The sequence below is a fragment of the Pecten maximus genome, chromosome 10 (genome assembly GCF_902652985.1).
Source record: "Pecten maximus chromosome 10, xPecMax1.1, whole genome shotgun sequence".
Taxonomy (NCBI): domain Eukaryota; kingdom Metazoa; phylum Mollusca; class Bivalvia; order Pectinida; family Pectinidae; genus Pecten; species Pecten maximus.
The window spans coordinates 731,083-758,660 of record NC_047024.1 but is presented as its reverse complement, the minus strand read 5'-3'; the positions used below and the strand labels follow the sequence as shown (position 1 = coordinate 758,660).

Sequence of the window (27,578 nt, the reverse complement as noted above, 5' to 3'; positions counted from 1 at the left end):
AGGCTGATATGGTATAGTGGTGGAACCTGATTCCTACAGAACACAAGTATGTAATAGACTGATATGGTATAGTGGTGGAACCTGATTCCTACAGAACACAAGTATGTAATAGACTGATATGGTATAGTGGTGGAACCTGATTCCTACAGTACAGAAGTATGTAATAGACTGATATGGTATAGTGGTGGAACCTGATTCCTACAGAAGTATGTAATAGACTGATATGGTATAGTGGTGAACCTGATTCCTACAGTACAGAAGTATGTAATAGGCTGATATGGTATAGTGGTGGAACCTGATTCCTACAGTACAGAAGTATGTAATAGACTGATATGGTATAGTGGTGGAACCTGATTACTACAGTACAGAAGTATGTAATAGACTGATATGGTATAGTGGTGGAACCTGATTACTACAGTACACAAGTATGTAATAGACTGATATGGTATAGTGGTGGAACCTGATTCCTACAGAACACAAGTATGTAATAGACTGATATGGTATAGTGGTGAACCTGATTCCTACAGAAGTATGTAATAGGCTGATATGGTACAGTGGTGGAACCTGATTCCTACAGAACAGAAGTATGTAATAGACTGATATGGTATAGTGGTGGAACCTGATTCCTACAGTACAGAAGTATGTAATAGACTGATATGGTATAGTGGTGGAACCTGATTCCTACAGAACACAAGTATGTAATAGACTGATATGGTATAGTGGTGGAACCTGATTCCTACAGTACAGAAGTATGTAATAGGCTGATATGGTATAGTGGTGGAACCCGATTCCTACAGAACAGAAGTATGTAATAGACTGATATGGTATAGTGGTGGAACCTGATTCCTACAGAACACAAGTATGTAATAGGCTGATATGGTATAGTGGTGGAACCTGATTCCTACAGAACACAAGTATGTAATAGACTGATATGGTATAGTGGTGGAACCTGATTCCTACAGAACACAAGTATGTAATAGACTGATATGGTATAGTGGTGGAACCTGATTCCTACAGAACACAAGTATGTAATAGGCTGATATGGTATAGTGGTGGAACCTGATTCCTACAGTACAGAAGTGTGTAATAGACTGATATGGTATAGTGGTGGAACCTGATTCCTACAGAACACAAGTATGTAATAGGCTGATATGGTATAGTGGTGGAACCTGATTCCTACAGAAGTATGTAATAGACTGATATGGTACAGTGGTGGAACCTGATTCCTACAGTACAGAAGTATGTAATAGACTGATATGGTACAGTGGTGGAACCTGATTCCTACAGAACACAAGTATGTAATAGACTGATATGGTATAGTGGTGGAACCTGATTCCTACAGTACAGAAGTATGTAATAGACTGATATGGTATAGTGGTGGAACCTGATTCCTACAGAAGTATGTAATAGACTGATATGGTATAGTGGTGGAACCTGATTCCTACAGAAGTATGTAATAGACTGATATGGTATAGTGGTGGAACCTGATTCCTACAGAAGTATGTAATAGACTGATATGGTATAGTGGTGGAACCTGATTCCTACAGAAGTATGTAATAGACTGATATGGTATAGTGGTGGAACCTGATTCCTACAGAAGTATGTAATAGACTGATATGGTACAGTGGTGGAACCTGATTCCTACAGTACAGAAGTATGTAATAGGCTGATATGGTATAGTGGTGGAACCTGATTCCTACAGTACAGAAGTATGTAATAGACTGATATGGTATAGTGGTGGAACCTGATTCCTACAGAACACAAGTATGTAATAGACTGATATGGTATAGTGGTGGAACCTGATTCCTACAGTACAGAAGTATGTAATAGGCTGATATGGTATAGTGGTGGAACCTGATTCCTACAGAACACAAGTATGTAATAGACTGATATGGTATAGTGGTGGAACCTGATTACTACAGTACAGAAGTATGTAATAGACTGATATGGTACAGTGGTGGAACCTGATTCCTACAGGACAGAAGTATGTAATAGGCTGATATGGTATAGTGGTGGAACCCGATTCCTACAGTACAGAAGTATGTAATAGACTGATATGGTATAGTGGTGGAACCTGATTCCTACAGAAGTATGTAATAGGCTGATATGGTACAGTGGTGGAACCTGATTCCTACAGTACAGAAGTATGTAATAGACTGATATGGTATAGTGGTGGAACCTGATTCCTACAGAACACAAGTATGTAATAGGCTGATATGGTATAGTGGGGAACCTGATTCCTACAGAAGTATGTAATAGACTGATATGGTATAGTGGTGGAACCTGATTCCTACAGTACAGAAGTATGTAATAGACTGATATGGTACAGTGGTGGAACCTGATTCCTACAGAACACAAGTATGTAATAGGCTGATATGGTATAGTGGGGAACCTGATTCCTACAGAAGTATGTATTAGGCTGATATGGTACAGTGGTGGAACCCGATTCCTACAGTACAGAAGTATGTAATAGGCTGATATGGTATAGTGGTGGAACCCGATTCCTACAGTACAGAAGTATGTAATAGGCTGATATGGTACAGTGGTGGAACCTGATTCCTACAGAAGTATGTAATAGGCTGATATGGTATAGTGGGGAACCTGATTCCTACAGAAGTATGTAATAGACTGATATGGTACAGTGGTGGAACCTGATTCCTACAGTACAGAAGTATGTAATAGACTGATATGGTACAGTGGTGGAACCTGATTCCTACAGAACACAAGTATGTAATAGACTGATATGGTATAGTGGTGGAACCTGATTCCTACAGTACAGAAGTATGTAATAGACTGATATGGTATAGTGGTGGAACCTGATTCCTACAGTACAGAAGTATGTAATAGGCTGATATGGTATAGTGGTGGAACCTGATTCCTACAGTACAGAAGTATGTAATAGGCTGATATGGTATAGTGGTGGAACCTGATTCCTACAGTACAGAAGTATGTAATAGACTGATATGGTATAGTGGTGGAACCTGATTCCTACAGAAGTATGTAATAGGCTGATATGGTACAGTGGTGGAACCTGATTCCTACAGTACAGAAGTATGTAATAGACTGATATGGTATAGTGGTGGAACCTGATTCCTACAGTACAGAAGTATGTAATAGACTGATATGGTATAGTGGTGGAACCTGATTCCTACAGAAGTATGTAATAGGCTGATATGGTATAGTGGTGGAACCCGATTCCTACAGTACAGAAGTATGTAATAGGCTGATATGGTATAGTGGTGGAACCTGATTCCTACAGTACAGAAGTATGTAATAGACTGATATGGTATAGTGGTGGAACCTGATTCCTACAGTACAGAAGTATGTAATAGACTGATATGGTATAGTGGTGGAACCTGATTCCTACAGTACAGAAGTATGTAATAGACTGATATGGTATAGTGGTGGAACCTGATTCCTACAGAAGTATGTAATAGGCTGATATGGTATAGTGGTGGAACCTGATTCCTACAGTACAGAAGTATGTAATAGACTGATATGGTATAGTGGTGGAACCCGATTCCTACAGTACAGAAGTATGTAATAGACTGATATGGTATAGTGGTGGAACCCGATTCCTACAGTACAGAAGTATGTAATAGACTGATATGGTATAGTGGTGGAACCTGATTCCTACAGAAGTATGTAATAGGCTGATATGGTATAGTGGTGGAACCCGATTCCTACAGTACAGAAGTATGTAATAGGCTGATATGGTACAGTGGTGGAACCTGATTCCTACAGAACACAAGTATGTAATAGACTGATATGGTACAGTGGTGGAACCTGATTCCTACAGAACACAAGTATGTAATAGGCTGATATGGTACAGTGGTGGAACCTGATTCCTACAGTACAGAAGTATGTAATAGGCTGATATGGTATAGTGGTGGAACCCGATTCCTACAGTACAGAAGTATGTAATAGACTGATATGGTATAGTGGTGGAACCTGATTCCTACAGTACAGAAGTATGTAATAGACTGATATGGTATAGTGGTGGAACCTGATTCCTACAGAAGTATGTAATAGGCTGATATGGTATAGTGGTGGAACCTGATTCCTACAGAAGTATGTAATAGGCTGATATGGTATAGTGGTGGAACCTGATTCCTACAGAAGTATGTAATAGGCTGATATGGTATAGTGGTGGAACCCCATTCCTACAGTACAGAAGTATGTAATAGACTGATATGGTTTAGTGGTGGAACCTGATTCCTACAGAACACAAGTATGTAATAGGCTGATATGGTATAGTGGTGGAACCTGATTCCTACAGAACACAAGTATGTAATAGGCTGATATGGTACAGTGGTGGAACCTGATTCCTACAGAACACAAGTATGTAATAGACTGATATGGTATAGTGGTGGAACCTGATTACTACAGTACACAAGTATGTAATAGACTGATATGGTATAGTGGTGGAACCTGATTCCTACAGAAGTATGTAATAGACTGATATGGTATAGTGGTGGAACCTGATTACTACAGTACACAAGTATGTAATAGACTGATATGGTATAGTGGTGGAACCTGATTCCTACAGAAGTATGTAATAGGCTGATATGGTATAGTGGTGGAACCTGATTCCTACAGTACAGAAGTATGTAATAGACTGATATGGTATAGTGGTGGAACCCGATTCCTACAGAACACAAGTATGTAATAGGCTGATATGGTATAGTGGTGGAACCTGATTCCTACAGAAGTATGTAATAGGCTGATATGGTATAGTGGTGGAACCTGATTCCTACAGAAGTATGTAATAGACTGATATGGTATAGTGGTGGAACCTGATTACTACAGTACAGAAGTATGTAATAGACTGATATGGTACAGTGGTGGAACCTGATTCCTACAGAACACAAGTATGTAATAGACTGATATGGTATAGTGGTGGAACCTGATTACTACAGTACACAAGTATGTAATAGACTGATATGGTATAGTGGTGGAACCTGATTCCTACAGAAGTATGTAATAGGCTGATATGGTATAGTGGTGGAACCTGATTCCTACAGTACAGAAGTATGTAATAGACTGATATGGTATAGTGGTGGAACCTGATTCCTACAGAAGTATGTAATAGACTGATATGGTATAGTGGTGGAACCCGATTCCTACAGAACACAAGTATGTAATAGGCTGATATGGTATAGTGGTGGAACCTGATTCCTACAGTACAGAAGTATGTAATAGACTGATATGGTACAGTGGTGGAACCTGATTCCTACAGTACAGAAGTGTGTAATAGACTGATATGGTATAGTGGTGGAACCTGATTCCTACAGAAGTATGTAATAGGCTGATATGGTATAGTGGTGGAACCTGATTCCTACAGAAGTATGTAATAGACTGATATGGTATAGTGGTGGAACCTGATTACTACAGTACAGAAGTATGTAATAGACTGATATGGTACAGTGGTGGAACCTGATTCCTACAGGACAGAAGTATGTAATAGGCTGATATGGTACAGTGGTGGAACCTGATTCCTACAGAACACAAGTATGTAATAGACTGATATGGTATAGTGGTGGAACCTGATTACTACAGTACACAAGTATGTAATAGACTGATATGGTATAGTGGTGGAACCTGATTCCTACAGAAGTATGTAATAGACTGATATGGTATAGTGGTGGAACCTGATTACTACAGTACACAAGTATGTAATAGACTGATATGGTACAGTGGTGGAACCTGATTCCTACAGAAGTATGTAATAGGCTGATATGGTATAGTGGTGGAACCCCATTCCTACAGTACAGAAGTATGTAATAGACTGATATGGTTTAGTGGTGGAACCTGATTCCTACAGAACACAAGTATGTAATAGGCTGATATGGTATAGTGGTGGAACCTGATTCCTACAGAACACAAGTATGTAATAGGCTGATATGGTACAGTGGTGGAACCTGATTCCTACAGAACACAAGTATGTAATAGGCTGATATGGTATAGTGGTGGAACCTGATTCCTACAGTACAGAAGTATGTAATAGACTGATATGGTATAGTGGGGAACCTGATTCCTACAGAAGTATGTAATAGACTGATATGGTATAGTGGGGAACCTGATTCCTACAGTACAGAAGTATGTAATAGACTGATATGGTATAGTGGTGGAACCCGATTCCTACAGTACAGAAGTATGTAATAGACTGATATGGTACAGTGGTGGAACCTGATTCCTACAGTACAGAAGTATGTAATCGGCTGATATGGTATAGTGGTGGAACCTGATTCCTACAGAACACAAGTATGTAATAGGCTGATATGGTATAGTGGTGGAACCCGATTCCTACAGAAGTATGTAATAGACTGATATGGTATAGTGGTGGAACCTGATTCCTACAGTACAGAAGTATGTAATAGACTGATATGGTATAGTGGTGGAACCTGATTCCTACAGAAGTATGTAATAGGCTGATATGGTATAGTGGTGGAACCTGATTACTACAGTACAGAAGTATGTAATAGGCTGATATGGTATAGTGGTGGAACCTGATTCCTACAGTACAGAAGTATGTAATAGACTGATATGGTATAGTGGTGGAACCTGATTCCTACAGAAGTATGTAATAGACTGATATGGTATAGTGGTGGAACCTGATTCCTACAGAAGTATGTAATAGACTGATATGGTATAGTGGTGGAACCTGATTCCTACAGAAGTATGTAATAGACTGATATGGTATAGTGGTGGAACCTGATTACTACAGTACAGAAGTATGTAATAGACTGATATGGTATAGTGGTGGAACCTGATTCCTGCAGTACAGAAGTATGTAATAGGCTGATATGGTATAGTGGTGGAACCTGATTCCTACAGTACAGAAGTATGTAATAGGCTGATATGGTATAGTGGTGGAACCTGATTCCTACAGTACAGAAGTATGTAATAGACTGATATGGTATAGTGGTGGAGCCTGATTCCTACAGAAGTATGTAATAGGCTGATATGGTATAGTGGTGGAACCTGATTCCTACAGTACAGAAGTATGTAATAGACTGATATGGTATAGTGGTGGAACCCGATTCCTACAGTACAGAAGTATGTAATAGACTGATATGGTACAGTGGTGGAACCTGATTCCTACAGTACAGAAGTATGTAATAGACTGATATGGTATAGTGGTGGAACCTGATTCCTACAGAACACAAGTATGTAATAGACTGATATGGTATAGTGGTGGAACCTGATTCCTACAGTACAGAAGTATGTAATAGACTGATATGGTACAGTGGTGGAACCTGATTACTACAGTACAGAAGTATGTAATAGACTGATATGGTATAGTGGTGGAACCTGATTACTACAGAAGTATGTAATAGACTGATATGGTATAGTGGTGGAACCTGATTCCTACAGAAGTATGTAATAGACTGATATGGTATAGTGGTGGAACCTGATTCCTACAGAAGTATGTAATAGACTGATATGGTATAGTGGTGGAACCTGATTCCTACAGAAGTATGTAATAGACTGATATGGTGTAGTGGTGGAACCCGATTCCTACAGTACAGAAGTATGTAATAGACTGATATGGTATAGTGGTGGAACCCGATTCCTACAGTACAGAAGTATGTAATAGGCTGATATGGTATAGTGGTGGAACCTGATTCCTACAGTACAGAAGTATGTAATAGACTGATATGGTATAGTGGTGGAACCTGATTCCTACAGTACAGAAGTATGTAATAGGCTGATATGGTATAGTGGTGGAACCCGATTCCTACAGTACAGAAGTATGTAATAGGCTGATATGGTATAGTGGTGGAACCCGATATGGTTAAGTATTGACTGTCTGAGAAACATACATCTGATGCATACAAGACGTACAATGTGAAAAATATGATGATTAATAGAATCTTTCCCTACCTTGAGGGTGTGACAGAGAAATCTCAACCTGAGGGTTTGGACATTCAAGAATCTCCCCCGAAGGTTGAGATTTCTTTGTTACACCCTCAAGGTAGGGAATGATTATTTTTCTCCCACCTCTTTTCTTTATGTGTTTTCCCATCGGCGATCTCCGTCTGTTTGTAAACAAGTACACATGTAAAAAAAAAACGCGGGAAATATGCACACATTTCCATTCATCCATTTCACGTGGGGTGACATCACTCACTCATCATTATCCGACTCGGAGTAAATCACATGAGGTCGCTTTGAAATTGACTTTGTGTTGTCATTATGGCTGTGGAAATGGATGTTAAATGTTCCCCCACTGATTGTGGATCCATAAAACACCAATCTTGTGACATCGGACGGAGTTGGGCACAAGGAAATGCTGTTGTGCGATCTTTTTACTTGTGACAGTTGAACAATTTTGTCGCGATCGGTGCAGGTAGGTGCACTTGCTCTCAGTTTCAGTTGTAGGCCTACAGTTGGGGGATTCATTTGTATTTGAAAGAATGGCAGACATTTTTTTGTTTTTGGAAACTGTTCAGTTGTCTGTAGTTGTTTAGAGACTGGGGATTTTTGTATTATTGTGTACACAATTTGTTTGTTGACATAGCAGACGACGTAATGTAAACAAAAAAAGTAGTTCCGGTAGTACTTCCGGTGAAGAAAGTGAGCGCATGCAATTTGTCACACCCTAGGGTATGACAGATTGCACGCGCTAAAAAAGACAGAGAAATCTTGTACACTCAAAACGGGAGACAAATCAGTGAAAGGTGGGAGAATACCTCATCTACTTCACAAGTACAATGATTACCTCCTCTACCTCACAAGTACAATGATTACCTCATCTACTCCACAAGTACAATGATTACCTCATCTACCTCACAAGTACAATGATTACCTCATCTACCTCACAAGTCCAATGATTACCTCATCTATCTCACAAGTACAATGATAACCTCATCTACCTCACAAGTACAATGATTACCTCATCTACTCCATAAGTAAAATGATTACCTCATCTACTTCACAAGTACAAAGATTACCTCATCTACTTCACAAGTACAATGATTACCTCATCTATCTCACAAGTACAATGATTACCTCATCTACGTCACAAGTACAATGATTACCTCATCTACTTCACAAGTACAATGATTACCTCATCTACTCCACAAGTACAATGATTACCTCATCTACTCCACCAGTACAATGATTACCTCATCTACTTCACAAGTACAATGATTACCTCATCTACTTCACAAGTACAATGATTACCTCATCTACTTCACAAGTACAATGATTACCTCATCTATCTCACAAGTACAATGATTACCTCATCTATCTCACAAGTACAATGATTACCTCGTCTACTTCACAAGTACAATGATTACCTCATCTACTTCACAAGTACAATGATTACCTCATCTATCTCACAAGTACAATGATTACCTCATCTACTCCACCAGTACAATGATTACCTCATCTACTTCACAAGTACAATGATTACCTCATCTACTTCACAAGTACAATGATTACCTCATCTACTTCACAAGTACAATGATTACCTCATCTACTTCACAAGTACAATGATTACCTCATCTACTTCACAAGTACAATGATTACCTCATCTACTCCAAAAGTACAATGATTACCTCATCTACTTCACAAGTACAATGATTACCTCATCTACTCCACAAGTACAATGATTACCTCATCTACTTCACAAGTACAATGATTACCTCATCTACTTCACAAGTACAATGATTACCTCATCTTTTTCACAAGTACAATGATTACCTCATCTATCTCACAAGTACAATGATTACCTCATCTACTCCACAAGTACAATGATTACTTCATCTACCTCACAAGTACAATGATTACTTCATCTACCTCACAAGTACAATGATTACCTCATCTACTCCACAAGTACAATGATTACCTCATCTACTTCACAAGTACAATGATTACCTCGTCTACTTCACAAGTACAATGATTACCTCATCTACTCCACAAGTACAATGATATCCTCATCTATCTCACAAGTACAATGATTACCTCATCTACCTCACAAGTACAATGATTACCTCATCTACTTCACAAGTACAATGATTACCTCATCTACTCCACAAGTACAATGATTACCTCATCTATCTCACAAGTACAATGATTACCTCATCTACTTCACAAGTACAATGATTACCTCATCTACCTCACAAGTACAATGATTACCTCATCTACTTCACAAGTACAATGATTACCTCATCTACTCCACAAGTACAATGATTACCTCATCTACTTCACAAGTACAATGATTACCTCATCTATCTCACAAGTACAATGACTACCTCATCTACCTCACAAGTACAATGATTACCTCATCTACCTCACAAGTACAATGATTACCTCATCTACTTCACAAGTACAATGACTACCTCATCTATCTCACAAGTACAATGATTACCTCATCTATCTCACAAGTACAATGATTACCTCGTCTACTTCACAAATACAATGATTACCTCATCTACTTCACAAGTACAATGATAACCTCATCTACTCCACAAGTACAATGATTACCTCATCTACTCCACAAGTACAATGATTACCTCATCTACTTCACAAGTACAATGATAACCTCATCTACTTCACAAGTACAATGATTACCTCATCTACTTCACAAGTACAATGATTACCTCATCTACTTCACAAGTACAATGATAACCTCATCTACTTCACAAGTACAATGATAACCTCATCTACTTCACAAGTACAATGATTACTTCATCTACCTCACAAGTACAATGACTACCTCATCTACTTCACAATCACAATGATTACCTCATCTACCTGACAAGTACAATGATTTACCTCAACTACTTCACAATCACAATGATTACCTCATCTACCTGACAAGTACAATGATTTACCTCATCTACTTCACAATCACAATGATTACCTCATCTACTTCACAATCACAATGATTACTTCATCTACCTCACAAGTACAATGATTACCTCATCTACTTCACAAGTACAATGATTACCTCATCTATCTCACAAGTACAATGATTACCTCATCTACTTCACAAGTACAATGATTACCTCATCTACTCCACAACTACAATGATTACCTCATCTACCTCACAAGTACAATGACTACCTCATCTATTTCACAAGTACAATGATTACCTCATCTACTTCACAAGTACAATGATTACCTCATCTACTTCACAAGTACAATGATTACCTCATCTACTTCACAAGTACAATGATAACCTCATCTACTCAACAAGTACAATGATAACCTCATCTACCTCACAAGTACAATGATTACCTCATCTACTTCACAAGTACAATGATTACCTCATCTACTTCACAAGTACAATGATTTCTTCATCTTCCTCACAAGTATGAGGATTGCATCTGAATATATAAACATATGAATTAATACTATTAGGCTGGGAAATAGATAACCAGCTTTACTTTCAAGGTCTCGGTTCAGATGGGAAATCAACATCCATGACAGGGGAGATTACTCCAATAACTCCCACTAACCTGCTGTCTGTATCTGTTATGATCGTACTGTACAAGAGCGGGGATAAGGCGCAGGGGTTCCAGGTTTTTCTTCAATTTGATCCAATCAGTGACTGTCTCTTGTGGGATGTTCTGCATTAACAGGGGAGAGAACTTGTAGAAAAGGTCCACATCTCCTGAACACTGTAAATAACAATAGTAAATAACGATACATAAATCATAACATCTCCTGAACACTGTAAATAACGATACATAAATCATAACATCTACCCAACACTGTAAATAACAATACATAAATCATAACATCTCCTGAACACTGTAAATAACGATACATAAATCATAACATCTACCGAACACTGTAAATAATGATACACAAATCATAACATCTCCTGAACACTGTAAATAACGATACATAAATCATAACATCTACCGAACACTGTAAATAACGATACATCAATCATAACATCTCCTGAACACTGTAAATAACGATACATAAATCATAACATCTACCCAACACTGTAAATAACGATACATAAATCATAACATCTACCCAACACTGTAAATAACGATACATAAATCATAACATCTACCGAACACTGTAAATAACGATACATAAATCATAACATCTACCGAACACTGTAAATAACAATACATAAATCATAACATCTCCTGAACACTGTAAATAACGATACATAAATCATAACATCTACCCAACACTGTAAATAACAATACATAAATCATAACATCTCCTGAACACTGTAAATAACGAGACATAAATCATAACATCTACCCAACACTGTAAATAACGATACATAAATCATAACATCTCCTGAACACTGTAAATAACGATACATAAATCATAACATCTCCTGAACACTGTAAATAACAATACATAAATCATAACATCTACCCAACACTGTAAATAACAATACATAAATCATAACATCTACCCAACACTGTAAATAACGATACATAAATCATAACATCTACCCAACACTGTAAATAACGATACATCAATCATAACATCTCCCGAACACTGTAAATAACAATACATAAATCATAACATCTCCTGAACACTGTAAATAACGAGACATAAATCATAACATCGCCTGAACACTGTAAATAACGATACACAAATCATAACATCTACCCAACACTGTAAATAACGATACATAAATCATAACATCTACCCAATACTGTAAATAATGATACATAAATCATAACATCTCCTGAACACTGTAAATAACGATACATAAATCATAACATCTACCGAACACTGTAAATAACGATACATAAATCATAACATCTACCGAACACTGTAAATAACGATACATAAATCATAACATCTCCTGAACACTGTAAATAACGATACATAAATCATAACATCTCCTGAACACTGTAAATAACGATACATAAATCATAACATCTACCGAACACTGTAAATAACAATACATAAATCATAACATCTCCTGAACACTGTAAATAACAATACATAAATCATAACATCTCCTGAACACTGTAAATAACGATACATAAATCATAACATCTACCCAACACTGTAAATAACGATACATAAATCATAACATCTCCTGAACACTGTAAATAACAATACATAAATCATAACATCTCCTGAACACTGTAAATAACGATACATAAATCATAACATCTCCTGAACACTGCAAATAACGTGACATAAATCATAACATCTCCTGAACACTGTAAATAACGATACATAAATCATAACATCTCCCGAACACTGTAAATAACGATACATAAATCATAACATCTCCTGAACACTGTAAATAACAATACATAAATCATAACATCTACCGAACACTGTAAATAACGATACATAAATCATAACATCTCTTGAACACTGTAAATAACGATACATAAATCATAACATCTCCTGAACACTGTAAATAACGATACATAAATCATAACATCTCCTGAACACTGTAAATAACGACACATAAATCATAACATCTACCCAACACTGTAAATAACGATACATCAATCATAACATCTACCCAACACTGTAAATAACGATACATAAATCATAACATCTCCCGAACACTGTAAATAACGATACATAAATCATAACATCTCCTGAACACTGTAAATAACGATACATAAATCATAACATCTACCCAACACTGTAAATAACGATACATAAATCATAACATCTCCCGAACACTGTAAATAACGATACATAAATCATAACATCTACCGAACACTGTAAATAACGATACATAAATCATAACATCTCCTGAACACTGTAAATAACGATTCATAAATCATAACATCTCCTGAACACTGTAAATAACAATACATAAATCATAACATCTCCTGAACACTGTAAATAACGATACATAAATCATAACATCTACCCAACACTGTAAATAACGATACATAAATCATAACATCTCCTGAACACTGTAAATAACGATACATAAATCATAACATCTCCTGAACACTGTAAATAACGATACATAAATCATAACATCTGAACACTGTAAATAACGATACATCAATCATAACATCTCCTGAACACTGTAAATAACGATACATCAATCATAACATCTACCCAACACTGTAAATAACGAGACATAAATCATAACATCTACCGAACACTGTAAATAACGATACATAAATCATAACATCTCCTGAACACTGTAAATAACGATACATAAATCATAACATCTCCTGAACACTGTAAATAACGATACATAAATCATAACATCTCCTGAACACTGTAAATAACGATACATAATCATAACATCTCCCGAACACTGTAAATAACGATACATAAATCATAACATCTACCGAACACTGTAAATAATGATACATAAATCATAACATCTACCGAACACTGTAAATAATGATACACAAATCATAACATCTACCCAACACTGTAAATAACGATACATAAATCATAACATCTACCCAACACTGTAAATAACGATACATAAATCATAACATCTACCCAACACTGTAAATAACGATACATAAATCATAACATCTACCCAACACTGTAAATAACGATACATAAATCATAACATCTACCGAACACTGTAAATAACAATACATTAATCATAACATCTCCCGAACACTGTAAATAACGATACATAAATCATAACATCTCCTGAACACTGTAAATAACGATACATAAATCATAACATCTACCGAACACTGTAAATAATGATACATAAATCATAACATCTACCGAACACTGTAAATAATGATACACAAATCATAACATCTACCCAACACTGTAAATAACGATACATAAATCATAACATCTACCCAACACTGTAAATAACGATACATAAATCATAACATCTACCCAACACTGTAAATAATGATACATAAATCATAACATCTACCGAACACTGTAAATAACAATACATAAATCATAACATCTCCTGAACACTGTAAATAATGATACATAAATCATAACATCTCCTGAACACTGTAAATAACGATACATAAATCATAACATCTACTGAACACTGCAAATAACGATACATAAATCATAACATCTCCTGAACACTGTAAATAACGATACATAAATCATAACATCTACCCAACACTGTAAATAACAATACATAAATCATAACATCTACCCAACACTGTAAATAACGATACATAAATCATAACATCTACCCAACACTGTAAATAACGACACATAAATCATAACATCTCCTGAACACTGCAAATAACGATACATAAATCATAACATCTCCCGAACACTGTAAATAACAATACATAAATCATAACATCTCCTGAACACTGTAAATAATGATACATAAATCATAACATCTCCTGAACACTGTAAATAACGATACATAAATCATAACATCTACTGAACACTGCAAATAACGATACATAAATCATAACATCTCCTGAACACTGTAAATAACGATACATAAATCATAACATCTCCTGAACACTGTAAATAACGATACATAAATCATAACATCTCCTGAACACTGTAAATAACAATACATAAATCATAACATCTACCGAACACTGTAAATAACGATACATCAATCATAACATCTACCGAACACTGTAAATAACGAGACATAAATCAATGATTGTACTATACACTGCATAATGATACACAAACCAACCCATCACTCTAACACTGCCAAGTAATGATACACAAATCAGCCATTCTCCTTTAATGATGTTAATGATACACAAATCAGCCATTCTCCTTTAATGATGTTAATGATACACAAATCAGCCATTCTCCTTTAATGTTAATGATACACAAATCAGCCATTCTCCTTTAATGATGTATATTATGTCTCAGTAAGACATACTATGACAGAACTAACATGTTTGTGAGAACTTTACCAACTGATGATACTTACATGTTTGTGAGAACTTTACCAGTTGATGAGACTTACTTGTTTGTGAGAACTTCACCAATTAATGAGACTTACATGTTTGTGAGAACTTCCCTAACTAAGGAGACTTACTTGTTTGTGAGAACTTCACCAACTAATGAGACTTACATGTTTGTGAGAACTTCACCAGTTGATGAGACTTACATGTTTGTGAGAACTTTACCAACTAATGAGACTTACATGTTTGTGAGAACTTTACCAACTAATGAGACTTACATGTTTGTGAGAACTTTACCAGTTGATGAGACTTACATGTTTGTGAGAACTTCACCAACTAATGAGACTTACATGTTTGTGAGAACTTTACCAGTTGATGAGACTTACATGTTTGTGAGAACTTTACCAGTTGATGAGACTTACATGTTTGTGAGAACTTCACCAACTAAGGGGACTTACATGTTTGTGAGAACTTCACCAACTAATGAGACTTACTTGTTTGTGAGAACTTAACCAACTGATGAGACTGACATGTTTGTGAGAACTTCACCAACTAAGGAGACTTACATGTTTGTGAGAACTTTACCAGTTGATGAGACTTACATGTTTGTGAGAACTTTACCCGTTGATGATACTTACATGTTTGTGAGAACTTTACCAGTTGATGAGACTTACTTGTTTGTGAGAACTTGACCAGTTGATGAGACTTACATGTTTGTGAGAACTTCACCAATTAATGAGACTTACATGTTTGTGAGAACTTCACTAACTAAGGAGACTTACATGTTTGTGAGAACTTCACCAACTAATGATACTTACATGTTTGTGAGAACTTCACCAACTAAGGAGACTGACATGTTTGTGAGAACTTCACCAACTAATGAGACTTACTTGTTTGTGAGAACTTTACCAGTTGATGAGACTTACATGTTTGTGAGAACTTTACCAGTTGATGAGACTTACATGTTTGTGAGAACTTCACCAACTAATGAGACTTACTTGTTTGTGAGAACTTTACCAGTTGATGAGACTTACATGTTTGTGAGAACTTTACCAGTTGATGAGACTTACATGTTTGTGAGAACTTCACCAACTAATGAGACTTACTTGTTTGTGAGAACTTTACCAGTTGATGAGACTTACATGTTTGTGAGAACTTTACCAGTTGATGAGACTTACATGTTTGTGAGAACTTCACCAACTAATGAGACTTACATGTTTGTGAGAACTTCACCAGTTGATGAGACTTACATGTTTGTGAGAACTTTACCCGTTGATGAGACTTACATGTTTGTGAGAACTTCACCAACTGATGAGACTTACATGTTTGTGAGAACTTCACCAACTAATGAGACTTACATGTTTGTGAGAACTTTACCAACTAATGAGACTTACATGTTTGTGAGAACTTCACCAGTTGATGAGACTTACATGTTTGTGAGAACTTCACCAGTTGATGAGACTTACATGTTTGTGAGAACTTCACCAACTAATGAGACTTACATGTTTGTGAGAACTTCACCAGTTGATGAGACTTACATGTTTATAAGAACTTTACCAACTAATGAGACTTACATGTTTGTGAGAACTTAACCAACTAATGAGACTTACATGTTTGTGAGAACTTTACCAACTAATGAGACTTACATGTTTGTGAGAACTTCACCAACTGATGAGACTTACATGTTTGTGAGAACTTCACCAACTAATGAGACTTACATGTTTGTGAGAACTTAACCAACTGATGAGACTTACATGCTTTGTGAGAACTTTACCAACTAATGAGACTTACATGTTTGTGAGAACTTCACCAACTAATGAGACTTACATGTTTGTGAGAACTTCACCAGTTGATGAGACTTACATGTTTGTGAGAACTTTACCAACTAATGAGACTTACATGTTTGTGAGAACTTTACCAACTAAGGAGACTTACATGTTTGTGAGAACTTTACCAACTAAGGAGACTTACATGTTTGTGAGAACTTTACCAACTAAGGAGACTTACATGTTTGTGAGAACTTCACCAACTAATGAGACTGACATGTTTAAGAGAACTTTACCAACTAAGGAGACTTACATGTTTGTGAGAACTTTACCAACTAAGGAGACTTACATGTTTGTGAGAACTTTACCAACTAAGGAGACTTACATGTTTGTGAGAACTTTACCAACTAATGAGACTTACATGTTTGTGAGAACTTCACCAACTAAGGAGACTTACTAGTTTGTGAGAACTTTACCAACTAAGGAGACTTACATGTTTGTGAGAACTTCACCAACTAAGGAGACTGACATGTTTGTGAGAACTTTACCAACTAAGGAGACTTACATGTTTGTGAGAACTTCACCAACTAAGGAGACTTACATGTTTGTGAGAACTTCACCAACTAATGAGACTTACATGTTTGTGAGAACTTCACCAACTAATGAGACTTACATGTTTGTGAGAACTTTACCAACTAATGAGACTTACATGTTTGTGAGAACTTTACCAACTGATGAGACTTACATGTTTGTGAGAACTTAACCAACTAAGGAGACTTACATGTTTGTGAGAACTTTACCAGTTGATGAGACTTACATGTTTGTGAGAACTTCACCAACTAATGAGACTTACATGCTTTGTGAGAACTTTGAGGGCATTCTTGTATTCATCATGTTGTAAATAGTGTGTGATCACTTTCTCAAAATCTGAAATACAGAAAATGATGTCATGGATAAGCTTACCGAGGGTAATTATGACAACATGGCTACAGCTGTAAATACAACATGTATTTATTACTCACATCTACAAATTAAGCTGTAAAGTACAGTAGCTACAATTATTTATTCCAGAAAAAATTGAAATAGATTTGGTTTAAATTTCAAAGACACTAACCTTGCATAAGGAAGGCAAAAAAGACCATGTCCTCCACGTCTCCATGACTGGCAATTAGGTCATATACTACACCACGATTGTTACTCACACACTCCTACAAGATAGACCAGGATTATATCCCTTTAACGTTAATCAAATGACATGTCTAAGATTATCTCCCTTTAACTGTCATATTAATATTACTACATCATGATGAAAACTTGGATTTTCTCATATCCAATTTCATGACACATACATACAATGTCATGGCACAGGCCAGGGTTATCTCCCTTTAACAGTTATATCTAGGCTGTCATAACACAAACATTGGTTATCTCCCTTTAACAGTTATATTTACACTGTCATAACACAGACCAGGGTTATCTCCCTTTAACACTTATATTGACACTGTCATAACACAGACACTGGTTATCTCCCTTTAACAGTTATATTTAGGCTGTCATAACTCAGACACTGGTTATCTCCCTTTAACATTTATATTGACACTGTCATAACACAGACACTGGTTATCTCCCTTTAACAGTTATATTTAGGCTGTCATAACACAGACACTGGTTATCTCCCTTTAACAGTTATATTTAGGCTGTCATAACTCAGACACTGGTTATCTCCCTTTAACAGTTATATTTAGGCTGTCATAACACAGACACTGGTTATCTCCCTTTAACAGTTATATTTAGGCTGTCATAACACAGACCAGGGTTATCTCCCTTTAACAGTTATATTTAGGCTGTCATAACACAGACACTGGTTATCTCCCTTTAACAGTTATATTTAGGCTGTCATAACACAGACACTGGTTATCTCCCTTTAACAGTCATATTTAGGCTGTCATAACACAGACCAGGGTTATCTCCCTTTAACAATTATATAAACCATGGCATGAAACATATTTTTCCTGTTTACTTTTCTATCATACCTTGCCTTTATCTCACATAATCCTAAACTTTAACTTCTAGACCAACTAGACATAGCACTGACCTTGACTCGCACTTTGTTGAGGAACTTGCGAAACTGTTCCTGTAAGCTCTCATATTCGGCAGTTTGGTCACGGCCCGCCTCTTTCAGTTCACCAAGCTGGTTCAGGTAAATCTCTACCAGCCATGTCACCAACATGGTTAACTGTGTTTTGTCCTGGTGAGATAGTATATACATGGTAAGTCACACTGGTATTAAACTAAAATGTGTCCAAATCTCATCTTAAGTTAACTCAAATGTGTCCAATTAACCATCCTTAGTCAACTCAAATGAGTCCAATTAACCAACCTAAGTCAACTCAAATGAGCCAAAATCTCATCTTTAGTCAACACAAAACATCTCTGATGTGTTATTAGCCAATACTTGGCCAACACAGAACTAAAAGCTCCACGTCAATTAACTCCAATGTGTCCCAAACTGCCTTGTTAATTTGAAGTTGGCAGTGTAATGTGATTTTTTAAAAGTGTATTTCTATTGGTGCCTCAGCTTTACTTCAGAAAGGTTGAATTGAACGGGACAAAGCTTTGTTTATCTTACCTGTGGTTTCAAGGACTCTAGTTTTTCTAGGATAAATGATTTGAGCGCATCTTTTTTGTCAAGCTTGATGAATCGGAGGGCAATTTCCTCAAAGGAATTCTGTGTTTGTGCATACATCATGGCACTTTCCTCATACCTAGAAAACATGACATCACTAGTTAATTTTCAATCTTTGTTTTCAGCCTTCCATGTCAGCATGAGATTATAACGAGAGAATGGCGTATAGTAAGTATGCCCCTACTTCTTCAGACAGAAAAGCCACTAGCTAATACTCTAAATGTGTCAGAAATCGAGAGTAATAAAACCTCTTTTCACATTTTAAATGAAAAACAGCAATGGTCAATCCATGTAGAATATCTTTATTATGGTCAATCCAACTAAAAGATCTTTATTATGGTCAATCCAAGTAGAAGATCTTTATTATGGTCAATCCAAGTAGAAGATCTTTATTATGGTCAATCCAAGTAGGAGATCTTTATTAAATAGCATCTACATTTAATAACCAATGGCTGACAAAAATATAAAGAAAGCTCCATTACATACAAACAAAATATTCCTCAATTTCTCAATAATGACTTACAGTCAAACTTTGCTGACTCAAAGTTGTTAGGATCATAAACAACTTATCACCTTGTTCAAGTGTTCTAAATAGGTAAGTTACAAGGTTTGGTATCTCTTAAAAATTGTGAGTCAACTGAAGTCATCGATTATCTGACACTCATATAATTGTAACCTAAAATATATGTAAACAAACAATATTATCTAGGACACATAATGTGTACATGTTTAAATTGGCACAGGACCAACATCATACTTCAGGATATCCGAGTTTTTCGAGTTATCAGGATTCGAGTTTATAAAGTTTGATTATATTGTAATAAACCAAACTTCTTGATTCAGAATAAAGACTACTGAGTTTGCACAATTGAATGACAATGACACATTTTCATAGTCTCGGGGGTCAAATATGCTTATATTCAAAAGGCCAAGGGTCATGATATTTTGCTAAAAGCATACTGAAGTAAAGACCTATCAAGTTTTTGTACTAAGGTCATAGGGGTCAAATGAATTATACATTGACAAATGTACTTAAGGTCATAGGGGTCAAATGAATTATACATTGACAAATGTACTAAGGTCATAGGGGTCAAATGAATTATACATTGACAAATGTACTAAGGTCACAGGGGTCAAATGAATTATACATTGACAAATGTACTAAGGTCATAGGGGTCAAATGAATTATACATTGACAAATGTACTTAAGGTCATAGGGGTCAAATGAATTATACATTGACAAATGTACTTAAGGTCATAGGGGTCAAATGAATTATACATTGACAAGTATTTTCTGTCTTTACCCACCTCTCATGCGTAAACAAATATTCAGCCTGTTTGGTCAGAACGCGATCCATCTGGGCCATGTTATCCTACAAAGAAATTTGGAAATAAGGAGATATGAAGGAAATAACAATGTAAATGACTGCAGGTATTGTCATGTAACATTAATGATAACCCTGAGGAACAACATTTTATAGGTAAAACATGATCACAGTGAACATCTCCTCTCCACCTCTTCACATAGAATACTTAATACAACTAGAACTGTCACCAGGATGACTGACTAATACCCCCGCAATCTACACGAGTCAATGGCGAATTGGAACTGTTAATTAGAGTTAATTAACTAAGATAACCAGTAATAAAGTGACCGGTTGCCATATCAACCATAATTTTGAGAAAAAGAAAGTGTGATGCACATCTACACATGGTCCTCTATATTCGTGTGAAGTTTCATTGAAATCGGCCCTTCAGTTTAGGAGGAGTTGTCCAGACAAACTTAAAGTTATGGTTCCTATCAGAAAACCTGTTTATAGTGACCAGTTGCCATAGCAACCATAATTTTGAGAAAAAGAAAGTGGCATGCACATCTAGAATGGTCCTCTATATTTGTGTGAAGTTTCATTGAAATCGGCCCTTCGGTTTAGGAGGAGTTGTCCGGACAAAATGCGTCTACAGACAGACAGACGGACGGACAGACAACCTGATTCCAGTATACCCTCCCTAACTTCGTTGCGGGGGTATAATAATAATATTGGCTATTATGTCCTCTTGGCTTGGCCTTAACAGATTTATTGTAATGAATATTGATAACCAAATTGAATTTCATTACATAATCCATGTACATTTGTATAGCTACAACTTATCTTCAGGTAAATACACACCCGACAATAATCTTTGGCGAGGTCAAACTGGCCCATGTCTAGATACATCTGCCACACATCCCTAGGCAGAAAGGAAATAAAATTGTTATTCATGTAGACCATGTTTCTCATAGATTCTTGTTTTGATCAAAAGATAAAATGACAGGTTGACATACAGGCAAAACAAAAAACAGATTACTGTTAAACATGTTCTTTCGTGGTTTGAAGTTTTCAAATTCTCTCCTGGATACAAATTTTCGTGGTTTGGAGTTTTCAAACTCTTTCGTGGATACAAATTTTCGTGATTTGGAGTTTTCAAATTCTTTCCTGGATACAAATTTTCGTGGTTTGAAGTTTTCAAATTCTTTCCTGGATACAAATTTTCCTGGTTAGGAGTTTTCAAACTCTTTTGTAGAACAATGATATAACAATACCTACAATACTCTTTGTATTTATATCTGTGGTTCCATAGCAACCATGAAATCAATGATAGTTTATACACAACAAATGTTTGATTATATGCAGTATTATAATTATGTGTATAGCATTTTTAGTCATCCAACACTTATCTATCTAGAATTGGATTCAGAACTAAGAGGCAAATCTTACCTTGCTTCACGGACAATTTTGTACTTGAAGACACTCTGGGATGTGAAAGTCCATAAACTACCTTTTATTGGGTCTTTACACAGTCCTAGTAAACGACCCAATCTCTATAAAAATAATTTACAAATAAGATTACCACTATCCTACTAAAAGTTCTGACCTGAAAAGATTTAGTAACATATTGTTAACAAAAATAACATCACTAAATCTTGGGGGTGCTCCCACACTGACAGAACACTGAGCCATGACTGGGGTGTTCCCACACTGACAGAACACTGAACCATGACTGGGGTGCTCCCACACTGACAGAACACTGAACCATGACTGGGGTGCTCCCACACTGACGGAACACTGAGCCATGACTGGGGTGCTCCCACACTGACGGAACACTGAACCATGACTGGGGTGCTCCCACACTGACGGAACACTGAACCATGACTGGGGTGCTCCCACACTGACAGAACACTGAACCATGACTGGGGTGCTCCCACACTGACAGAACACTGAACCATGACTGGGGTGCTCCCACACTGACAGAACACTGAACCATGACTAACTCCACGAGACAAAACCTAGCAATTTGGTTTTTTTTCTTTAACGTTCCATTAACAGCCGGGGTCTTTTAAGGATGTTCGATTCCCGGTTTTGGAGCCGGGGTACCTGGAGAAAAACCACCGGCCTACGGTCAGTACCTGGCAACTGCCCCACGTAGGCTTCAAACTCGCAACCCAGAGGTGGAGGGCTAGTGATAAAGTGTCAGGACACCTTAACCATTCGGCCACCGCAGCCCCTTAAAACGTAGCCATAGGCAGAGTCAGATGACCAGTAAACCAGTAACTAACCTCAAGATGCTTAGGAACTTTTATCTTAATGTTTTAATAATACAGTCCATGGTTCCTGCCAAAGCCTCAAGATGCCAGTGTAAGGAAATCATTGTGTGGAAATGAAGACGGAGATTGACCAATCAATGAATTATATGTTTCTTCCTCAACTGTGTGGAGAAATGATTAAGATAAAGATATGAAATAACAAAGATAGCAGAAACACAACTTACATCGGCATATATATCATCAAAGATGGGCAGCTCGTTGAGTACACACACGACTTTGATCCTGGTGAACAGATAAAATTACATGAAGGAATTATATACATGTATATGTAATAGGTAGGATCATACTGGTAAATTCACGATCAAAAGTATCTACAAGGTTCAACTGGTACATATAAAGATGACATCTGGTGCCATCACTTGAGTTTAACCATATCAAAACTTTGGTTCATAAAAATCTATGAGCAATGCAAGCCAATACAGAACCATCAACTGTTCAGGGAGGGAATACAGACCCACTTACTGGTCAGGGAGGGAATACAGAACCATTTACTGGTCAGGGAGGGAATACAGAACCACTTACTGGTCAGGGAAGGAATACAGCACCACTTACTGGTCAGGGAGGGAATACAATACCACTTACTGGTCAGGGAGGGAATACAGACCCACTTACTGGTCAGGGAGGGAATACAATACCACTTACTGGTCAGGGAGGGAATACAGCACCACTTACTGGTCAGGGAGGGAATACACAACCACTTACTGGTCAGGGAGGGAATACACAACCACTTACTGGTCAGGGAGGGAATACAACACCACTTACTGGTCAGGGAGGGAATACAATACCACTTACTGGTCAGGGAGGGAATACAGTACCACTTCCTGGTCAGGGAGGGAATACAGCACCACTTACTGGTCAGGGAGGGAATACAGCACCACTTACTGGTCAGGGAAGGAATACACAACCACTTAGTGGTCAGGGAGGGAATACAACACCACTTACTGGTCAGGGAGGGAATACAACACCACTTACTGGTCAGGGAGGGAATACAACACCACTTACTGGTCAGAGGGGAATACAGAACCACTTACTGGTCAGAGAGGGAATACAGCACCACTTACTGGTCAGGGAGGGAATACAATACCACTTACTGGTCAGGCAGGGAATACAGACCCACTTACTGGTCAGGGAGGGAATACACAACCACTTACTGGTCAGGGAGGGAATACACAACCACTTACTGGTCAGGGAGGGAATACAGCACCACTTACTGGTCAGGGAGGGAATACAGCACCACTTACTGGTCAGGGAGGGAATACAGCACCATTTACTGGTAAGGGAGGGAATACACAACCACTTACTGGTCAGGGAGGGAATACAATACCACTTACTGGTCAGGGAGGGAATACACAACCACTTACTGGTCAGAGAGGGAATACAACACCACTTACTGGTCAGGGAGGGAATACACAACCACTTACTGGTCAGGGAGGGAATACAGAACCACCAACTGGTCAGGGAGGGAATACAACACCACTTACTGGTCAGGGAGGGAATACAACACCACTTACTGGTCAGGGAGGGAATACAGCACCACTTACTGGTCAGGGAGGGAATACAGAACCACTTACTGGTCAGGGAGGGAATACAACACCACTTACTGGTCAGGGAGGGAATACAACACCACTTACTGGTCAGGGAGGGAATACACAACCACTTACTGGTCAGGGAGGGAATACAGCACCACTTACTGGTCAGGGAGGGAATACAGACCCACTTACTGGTCAGGGAGGGAATACACAACCACTTACTGGTCAGGGAGGGAATACAGCACCACTTACTTGTCAGGGAGGGAATACAACACCACTTACTGGTCAGGGAGGGAATACAACACCACTTACTGGTCAGGGAGGGAATACACAACCACTTACTGGTCAGGGAGGGAATACACAACCACTTACTGGTCAGGAAGGGAATACAACACCACTTACTGGTCAGGGAGGGAATACACAACCACTTACTGGTCAGGGAGGGAATACAGCACCACTTACTGGTCAGGGAGGGAATACAGACCCACTTACTGGTCAGGGAGGGAATACACAACCACTTGCTGGTCAGGGAGGGAATACAGCACCACTTACTGGTCAGGGAAGGAATACAACACCACTTACTGGTCAGGGAGGGAATACAGAACCACTTACTGGTCAGGGAGGGAATACAACACCACTTACTGGTCAGGGAGGGAATACAACACCACTTACTGGTCAGGGAGGGAATACACAACCACTTACTGGTCAGGGAGGGAATACACAACCACTTACTGGTCAGGAAGGGAATACAACACCACTTACTGGTCAGGGAGGGAATACACAACCACTTACTGGTCAGGGAGGGAATACAGCACCACTTACTGGTCAGGGAGGGAATACAGACCCACTTACTGGTCAGGGAGGGAATACACAACCACTTGCTGGTCAGGGAGGGAATACAGCACCACTTACTGGTCAGGGAAGGAATACAACACCACTTACTGGTCAGGGAGGGAATACAGAACCACTTACTGGTCAGGGAGGGAATACACAACCACTTACTGGTCAGGGAGGGAATACAATACCAATCACTGGTCAGGGAGGGAATACAGCACCACTTACTGGTCAGGGAGGGAATACAACATCACTTACTGGTCAGGAAAGGAATACACAACCACTTACTGGTCAGGGAGGGAATACAACACCACTTACTGGTCAGGGAGGGAATATACAACCACTTACTGGTCAGGGAGGGAATACAGCACCACTTACTGGTCAGGGAGGGAATACAGCACCACTTACTGGTCAGGGAGGGAATACAATACCACTTACTGGTCAGGGAGGGAATACAACACCACTTACTGGTCAGGGAGGGAATACAACACCACTTACTGGTCAGGGAGGGAATACAACACCACTTACTGGTCAGGGAGGGAATACAGCACCACTTACTGGTCAGGGAGGGAATACAACACCACTTACTGGTCATGGAGGGAATACAGCACCACTTACTGGTCAGGGAGGGAATACAACACCACTTACTGGTCAGGGAAGGAATACACAACCACTTACTGGTCAGGGAGGGAATACAACACCACTTACTGGTCAGGGAGGGAATACAACACCACTTACTGGTCAGGGAGGGAATACAACACCACTTACTGGTCAGAGAGGAATACAGAACCACTTACTGGTCAGAGAGGGAATACAGCACCACTTACTGGTCAGGGAGGGAATACAATACCACTTACTGGTCAGGGAGGGAATACACAACCACTTACTGGTCAGAGAGGGAATACAACACCACTTACTGGTCAGGGAGGGAATACACAACCACTTACTGGTCAGGGAGGGAATACAGAACCACCAACTGGTCAGGGAGGGAATACAACACCACTTACTGGTCAGGGAGGGAATACAACACCACTTACTGGTCAGGGAGGGAATACAGCACCACTTACTGGTCAGGGAGGGAATACAGAACCACTTACTGGTCAGGGAGGGAATACAACACCACTTACTGGTCAGGGAGGGAATACAACACCACTTACTGGTCAGGGAGGGAATACACAACCACTTACTGGTCAGGGAGGGAATACAGCACCACTTACTGGTCAGGGAGGGAATACAGACCCACTTACTGGTCAGGGAGGGAATACACAACCACTTACTGGTCAGGGAGGGAATACAGCACCACTTACTTGTCAG

The 27,578-nt window shown here is 38.2% G+C and overlaps 1 protein-coding gene across 2 annotated transcripts in view; it reads right to left on the bottom strand.

Annotated features, from left to right (window-relative positions):
- The window catches only part of LOC117335352 (vacuolar protein sorting-associated protein 18 homolog), a 100,438-nt gene that overhangs the window by 48,051 nt on the left and 24,809 nt on the right, over nt 1-27,578 (bottom strand). For both annotated transcript variants that reach the window (XM_033895288.1, XM_033895289.1), the window contains 9 exons: nt 24,066-24,123; nt 23,015-23,118; nt 22,427-22,487; nt 21,567-21,631; nt 20,202-20,337; nt 19,668-19,820; nt 18,687-18,780; nt 18,426-18,499; nt 11,472-11,633 (listed from right to left, as the gene is read on the bottom strand). In XM_033895288.1, the coding sequence (XP_033751179.1) occupies nt 11,472-11,633; nt 18,426-18,499; nt 18,687-18,780; nt 19,668-19,820; nt 20,202-20,337; nt 21,567-21,631; nt 22,427-22,487; nt 23,015-23,118; nt 24,066-24,123 (907 nt within the window). The remainder of the gene's footprint in view (nt 1-11,471; nt 11,634-18,425; nt 18,500-18,686; nt 18,781-19,667; nt 19,821-20,201; nt 20,338-21,566; nt 21,632-22,426; nt 22,488-23,014; nt 23,119-24,065; nt 24,124-27,578) is intronic.